The following is a 7,102-nucleotide window of genomic DNA, read 5'->3' on the forward strand; positions in this document are numbered from 1 at the left end:
TCTCTGGTTGTTGTGTGTCTCTTTGTCCCCTGGTGTCATGATGCTCAGTGTACACTGTATCCTCGTTGTGTGTGTGTTGTTGATGACAACTCTTTTTGTGTGTCTGTAGAATGCGACGTTTGTTCTGTGTGGCGCTGCTGCTGCTCCTCGCCCTGACGCTCGCCGCCGAGGCCAACAAGCGATCCAAAGGTCACAGAGGTCAGTCGTGTTTAGCTGCACACAGATCATGCTTTATGCTAAGCTAACTGCTAGCTGTGGCCTTATGAGAGGAATGAAGCAGATGAGGAGCGAGCCGCTCGCACGATGCTGCTGATCCGGTTTGCCTGCTTCTATTTCCCAGAATGCTTTGCATGACAGCAGGAATGCATTTAGAGAAGGAGCACAGATTAAAATCCAGATTATCCTGTAGAGTCAGTCGTTAAAGACACGACAACACGTTTGTTTGAAAACAACAGAACTGTGCCTCCACACAACACAAACAGTCCTACGGATTAAATATGAACACTTTCAAATGTCTCTCAGGAGGCGGCAAACACGACAAGTCCCGGCCGGCGTCAGAGTGCACCCCCGCAGAGACGCAGTACGGGAAATGTGTCCCAGAGCATGGAGACTGTGGCGAGGGTCTGAGAGACGCCACCTGCAAGGACCACACCGACAAGATCTCCTGCAAGATCCCCTGCAACTGGAAGAAGGACATCAGTAAGACACACAGAGACACAGACAGAGACATAGACAGAGACAGACAGACACACACACAGGGACAGGGACAGACACACAGACAAACACACTAAGGAACTTTTTGATTATTAGACAGATTATTGTGACATCTGGTGGTGAAACACTGGTACTGCATCAAGGACAAACAGGTTGGTAGAGTGGAGGAGTCCAGCTGTCTCTGTCTGTCTGTCTGTAAGAGGCTGACAGACAGACAGACAGGCAGACAGGCTGACAGACTGAGAGACAGACAGACTGACAGACAGGCTGACAGACAGACAGACAGGCAGGCAGGCAGGCAGGCAGACAGGCAGACAGGCAGACAGGCAGGCAGACAGGCAGACAGACAGACAGGCTGACAGACAGACAGACAGGCAGGCAGGCAGGCAGGCAGGCAGACAGACAGACAGGCTGACAGACAGACAGACAGGCAGGCAGGCAGGCAGACAGACAGACAGGCTGACAGACAGGCAGACAGGCAGGCAGACAGGCAGACAGACAGACAGGCTGACAGACAGACAGACAGGCAGGCAGACAGGCTGACAGACAGACAGACAGGCAGGCAGGCAGGCAGACAGGCAGGCAGACAGGCAGACAGACAGACAGGCTGACAGACAGACAGACAGGCAGGCAGACAGGCAGGCAGACAGGCAGGCAGGCAGGCAGACAGACAGACAGACAGGCAGACGGACAGACAGACAGACAGGCTGACAGACAGACAGACAGGCAGGCAGACAGACAGACAGACAGACAGGCAGACAGGCAGGCAGACAGACAGACAGGCAGGCAGACAGACAGACAGACAGACAGACAGACAGGCAGGCAGACAGACAGACAGACAGACAGACAGACAGACAGGCAGGCAGGCAGACAGACAGACAGACAGACAGACAGACAGGCAGACAGACAGGCAGACAGTCCTCTGTGTAAACACTCCTGTCCTGCAGGTGACTGTAAGTATAAATTCGGGCCGTGGGGATCCTGCGAGGCCGCCACCAACACCAAGAGCCGGTCAGGAACATTGAAGAGGGCTCTGTTCAACGCCGACTGTCAGTCCACCGTCAAGGTGTCCAAACCCTGCTCCCCCAAAGTCAAGAAGACCAGGGGTGAGGTGCACACACACGCACACAAAGATAGTAAAGATATTGTCTTTATATTGTTGTTGTTGTCAAAAATAAGGTTTACACTAAATAAACTGCGCTCAGCAACAACCAGGAGGGAAGCAGCAGTCACATGACAAAGCTTCAGAGAGGGATTGGCTGAGCTGTGTACTTCAGTGACGTGTCTGCGTCCTCTGTGGGTGCAGCTATGTTGTGTTGATGGACTTTGTGTTGCAGCGACACTGACTGAACACTGTGTGGCTCTTTCTGTTCTTCAGGGGACAAGAAGTCAAACTGAGGGATGGAGGTGGACGCCCGGATTCCCTCGTCCAGCTCAACAATCGTCTTCCTCAATCAAACACCAACAGAGACTCAAACACAGCGTCATGTGACTCCGCCTCTTCCTGATTTGATGTTGTCGTGTTTGTTTGGATGACAGTGTGAACCCCCCCCCCCCCCCACCAGTCCTCAGAGTAACCTGCTAGCTGCTAGTCTAACAGCCTGATAGTCCCTAAACTCTGTAGTGAGATAACCTTCTGGAAGCTAATCTGGATGATAATCTGGATGATCCAGAGTTTAGAATGAGAAGATCTATTTTTGAAGTATAGATTATTGACTGTGTGTGAATGAACACATTAAAGGCTGTACGTTGTTTTTGTGACGTTTGTTTTGTTCATTGGCGCAACACAACAATCAGCTTCTGTCAAAGGCTGACAGTAACAATCCCACAAACAGACAGACGGGTACAATCAGACAGACAGGTACAATCAGACAGACAGGTACAAACAGACAGACAGGTACAATCAGACAGACAGGTACAAACAGACAGACAGGTACAAACAGACAGACAGGTACAATCAGACAGACAGGTACAAACAGACAGACAGGTACAAACAGACAGACAGGTACAGACAGACAGACAGGTACAAACAGACAGACAGGTACAGACAGACAGACAGGTGTATACCTGCCAGAGGTCACACATTAGATACAAGCACTCACATATACGTCAAAAATCACAGGTAGAATAGAATAGAAAATACTTTATTCATCCCAAGCTGGGAAATTTCAGTGTTGCAGCAGCCAGGCACTCAAGCATACCAAAAAAAACAAACAAAAAAACAAATAACAAATATACCTCAAGTACACATGATGTAAGCGGCCTGACTGCACACAGCGTGTGCTGTAAAGCTGTGATAAAGGTGCTACAGTATAGAGCAGTGGAGAGTACGACCATCATCTTCCTCCTTACAGAAAGGGGAGGAGCTATACAGTCTGACGGCCTCTGGCAGGAAGGACCTCCTGTGGCGTTCTGCTCCTCGGTGGTCTCACCGCTGAATGTGCTCCTGTAGGACAGCAGTGTGTCATGCAGGGGTTGAGACCTGATGTTGTCCTCTCCATCACCTCCACCACAGACTCCAGACTCGGCCGTCTTCATCCTGCTGCCCCAGCACACTACAGCGTAAACGATGACGCTGGAGACCACCGAGTGGTAAAACATCTGCAGCATGGTCTGGCAGACGTTGAAGGACCTGAGTCTCCTCAGGAGATACAGGCGACTCTGTCCCTTCTTGTATGTTGCCTCTGCGTTTGTGGACCAGTCCAGCTTGTGCTCAATGTGGGCACCCAGGTATTTGTAGCTGTCCACAATGTCCACGTTGGTCCCACTGATGCTGACCGAGTTTGGGAGTGTCCGGTGCTTCCTGAAGTCCACCACCAGCTCTTTTGTCTTTTGTTAACAGCGCCCCCTGTGACCACTCAGTGAACTGCAGTCCAGTCAGGCTGCTCTGTGTGCGTGTGTGTGTGTGTGCTTTCCATTACACTGTGCGCGTTAGCATGCCGACAGAGACAAACATCACATCTATACAGTTTAGCAGTTACAGTTAGCTAGCTAAGAATAACTTGCTCGCTAATGTGATCACAATCAAAACACATCTGAACGTTACATTAGCGAGGTTGTTGTTGGCTAATTATCAGCTAATGCTGTAACGCCGATCATTCATCAACAACAATCTCGTCCACTCGCGGCCTGCAGAGTTTCTGCCTGGGCGCCTGCACTGACCTGACGAGCAGGACGGGCACCTGCCAACAGGCGTCACTGCACCTTGCGGACGCGGCAGTGCAGCAAGCTGCAGAAGGTTTTCCTGAAGGTGGCGTTGCACAGCGCGTAGCAGCCCGGGTTGACGGCGCTGTTGACGTAACACAGCCAGTAGCCGGTGGTCCACAGGATGTCTGGGATGCAGATGTGACAGAAGGCGGCGACCACAGCCATGACGTTATAGGGTGTCCAGGTCAGGATGAAGGCCAGCAGGATGGCCAGGATGGTTTTGGTGACCCGCCTCTCTCTTGCCATCACACGCCTCCTCCTCCTCTCCTGAGACCTAAAGCTAGGACAGGTGGAGAACGCCGTCATGGCTGTCCGGTGGAGGTCGTTGTTGGACGAGGAGTCATTCTCGATCTTGTTGTAGTCTTCGTCGCCAGCATGGTGCGTGGTTGTCCAAGAAGGACGAGGCTGCAGGGACAGAGCAGGAGCTTTAAAATGTGCAGCAGAGCCCCCTGTGTCAGAAAGAGACAAAAACTGATTAACCTACCAGGTCCACAGACTCTGAGGTGTCCGCTGGACTCCTGGACGCCTTCCGGTTCCTCCCAGCCTTTGGTGTGCTGGGCTCTGATTGGTTCAGAGAGATGTCTGAGGCCAGGTCACTGGCCACCCAGCTCCGCCGCTTTAACAGGAAGTCTTTAATGGAGGGGCTGGATGTCCTGAGCATACCCTGTGCTGATCGGAGCGTGCTCAGGCGGCTGCGGCTGACGGCTGACAGCCGGCCGTACAGGCCAATCATGATGAGAGCCGGCAGGTAAAACGATGGCAGCGTCGTCCCCAGAGTGACGGCTGGGCTCGCCAGCAGCTGGGTGTAGCACTCTCCATCGGGGACGACGCGCCGTCCCTCGAAGGTCTGCCAGCACAAGATGGCAGGGGCCCAGAGGACAAAGGACAGCAGCCAGGCAGCGCCGATCATCAGTCCAGCCATCCTGCCTGACCGCCGCGCCGGGTAGCTAAGCGGCCTCGTCATGCAGAAGTAGCGGTCTAAGCTGATGACCAGCAGGTTCAAGACGGAGGCGTTGCTGACCACGTAGTCCAGGATGAGCCAAACGTCGCAGAGCGTGGCCCCCAGCAGCCAGCGGCCCCGCAGCTGGTACAGCGTGTACAGGTTCATGGACAGCAGGCCGATGATCAGGTCTGCCACCGCCAGGCTCAGCAGGAAATAGTTGTTGACGGTCCGCAGGTGGCGGTTCACTTTGATGGACAGGATCACCAGCGTGTTGCCAAGCACCGTCACTAGGCTAAAGGAGCCAGTCACCATGGTGATAAGGATCAGCTGAGCACCACTGTATGGATAATCCGTTGTGGTTGGATGTTGACAGGAAACGTTCGCCAAGGGGCGGAGCCAAGTGGAGGCGTTCAGGTCAAGGCCATGTGCAGGTCCCATGTTTCCTAAACACACACAGACGCACACACAAAATGACACACACACACACACACACACACAAAATGACGCACACACACACAATGACACACACACAAAATGACGCGCACACACACACACACAATGACACACGCACACACAATGACACACGCACACACAATGACACACACGCACACACAAAGACACACCCACACACAATGACACACACAAAGACACACGCACACACAAAATGACACACACAATGACACACGCACACACAAAGACACACGCACACACAAAATGACACACACAATGACACACGCACACACAAAATGACACACACACACACACAAAATGACACACGCACACACAAAGACACACGCACACACAATGACACACGCACACACAAAATGACACACACACACACAAAATGACGCACACGCACACACAAAGACACACCCACACACGCCCAATGACACACCCACACAAACACAGACACACGCACACACAAAATGACACACACAATGACACACGCACACACAAAGACACACGCACACACAAAATGACACACACAATGACACACGCACACACACACACAAAATGACGCACACGCACACACAAAGACACACCCACACAAACACAAAGACACACACACAATGACACACACACGCACGCACACACATAATGACACACACACAGAATGACGCGCACACACACACTCCTGATTATCTGTCCTTTGATGGACATAAGGATGAAGACAGATTTAGTCTTTAAATGTTATCATAGCTAATCTGCTTCAGGCCGACGCTGCCGGGGGACTGAGCACTGAGCACTGAGCAGTTCCCCCACCCCCTCAACACCACCTCCACCTCTGTCCCTCCACCCCCTCAACACCACCTCCACCTCTGTCCCTCCACCCCCTCAACACCACCTCCACCTCCTCAACACCACCTCCACCTCTGTCCCTCCACCCCCTCAACACCACCTCCACCTCTGTCCCTCCACCTCTGTCCCCCCACCTCCTCTGCCCTCATCAGGCTGGTATGATCCATTACTTCATGGTACTAACGGGGTCTCTGGGTGTGAAGCTCTATAAGTTACACTGAACAGCTTCAGTCTCAGTGATGAAGTGCGAGTGCTGCTTTATTGATCCATGTGTTCAGATTGAATTCAAGAACTGGATAAACTGCTGAAACAGTAAATTAAATATAAACAAATGAGGAAAATCATCTTTTCAAATATTAGATTCCTGACAGTTAGAAGTTAGTTTTACATGAGTGACAGCACTTAAACGTTAATGTACTCATACACAGATTAAACAACAACAATCAGAGATTAGGTGTAGCTTACCGGTGATGTTGGAGCTGCAGTCAGCCTCGTCCTCCTCCGTCAGCAGCTGTTTATATGCAGCTCAGGAAATCCTCCTTCACCCTGACCACTCCAGGCTCCGCCCACCGTCAGCCCCCTGACATTAGATCCTCAGAAGGAGCCTTGCCTCCACCTGGGAGGACTCCACCTCAGCTGCTTTTATGGAATAACTCACAGTGTTTGTGTTCATCAGATTTATTGTTTGCGGTTGACGCTCGATTGTAATCTGATTACCAGTGAATCTGTCAGATCAGCTACTGAAACCAGCCTCTCTGCTGCCCACACACACTCTGATACAGATGGATGCTCCATAATCAGCCCGGCCAATCAGAGGCGGCGTCAGCAGGCAGGCTGACAGTAGACATCAGGCCGTCCCCGGGGACGTCCTCACATGAAGAAAGAGGGACAGGACGTCTGGCGTGGAGGTTAGAGACGTGCTGCTGACCTAGCTTCAGC

General features: G+C 52.1%; 2 protein-coding genes across 2 annotated transcripts in view; one reads left to right on the top strand and one right to left on the bottom strand.

Moving 5' to 3' along the window:
• The window catches only part of mdkb (midkine b), a 5,569-nt gene extending 3,094 nt beyond the window's left edge, over positions 1-2,475 (top strand). The window contains exons 2-5 of the mRNA XM_028430835.1: positions 110-198; positions 523-699; positions 1,662-1,820; positions 2,093-2,475. Of these exons, the coding sequence (XP_028286636.1) occupies positions 111-198; positions 523-699; positions 1,662-1,820; positions 2,093-2,112 (444 nt within the window). The 5' untranslated portion in view covers position 110 and the 3' untranslated portion in view covers positions 2,113-2,475. The remainder of the gene's footprint in view (positions 1-109; positions 199-522; positions 700-1,661; positions 1,821-2,092) is intronic.
• Positions 2,476-3,909: 1,434 nt separating this feature from the next.
• Positions 3,910-5,302, bottom strand: chrm4b (cholinergic receptor, muscarinic 4b). The gene is made up of 2 exons (XM_028430543.1): positions 4,406-5,302; positions 3,910-4,326 (listed from the first exon to the last, which is right to left on the bottom strand). Exons 1-2 carry the CDS (start codon positions 5,300-5,302, stop codon positions 3,910-3,912), a joined length of 1,314 nt encoding a protein of 437 aa, XP_028286344.1.
• Between the last annotated feature and the right edge of the window lie 1,800 nt (positions 5,303-7,102).

The sequence above is a fragment of the Parambassis ranga genome, chromosome 19 (assembly GCF_900634625.1).
Source record: "Parambassis ranga chromosome 19, fParRan2.1, whole genome shotgun sequence".
Classification (NCBI taxonomy): domain Eukaryota; kingdom Metazoa; phylum Chordata; class Actinopteri; family Ambassidae; genus Parambassis; species Parambassis ranga.

Bases quoted from the DNA above. Each gene is read 5' to 3' on its own strand.
- chrm4b (XM_028430543.1), bottom strand. From the start codon at position 5,302: ATGGGACCTGCACATGGCCTTGACCTGAACGCCTCCACTTGGCTCCGC. The intron at 4,327-4,405 runs GTAGGTTAATCA...CTGTCCCTGCAG, and splicing joins CCTCAGAGTCTGTGGACCTG to CCTCGTCCTTCTTGGACAAC.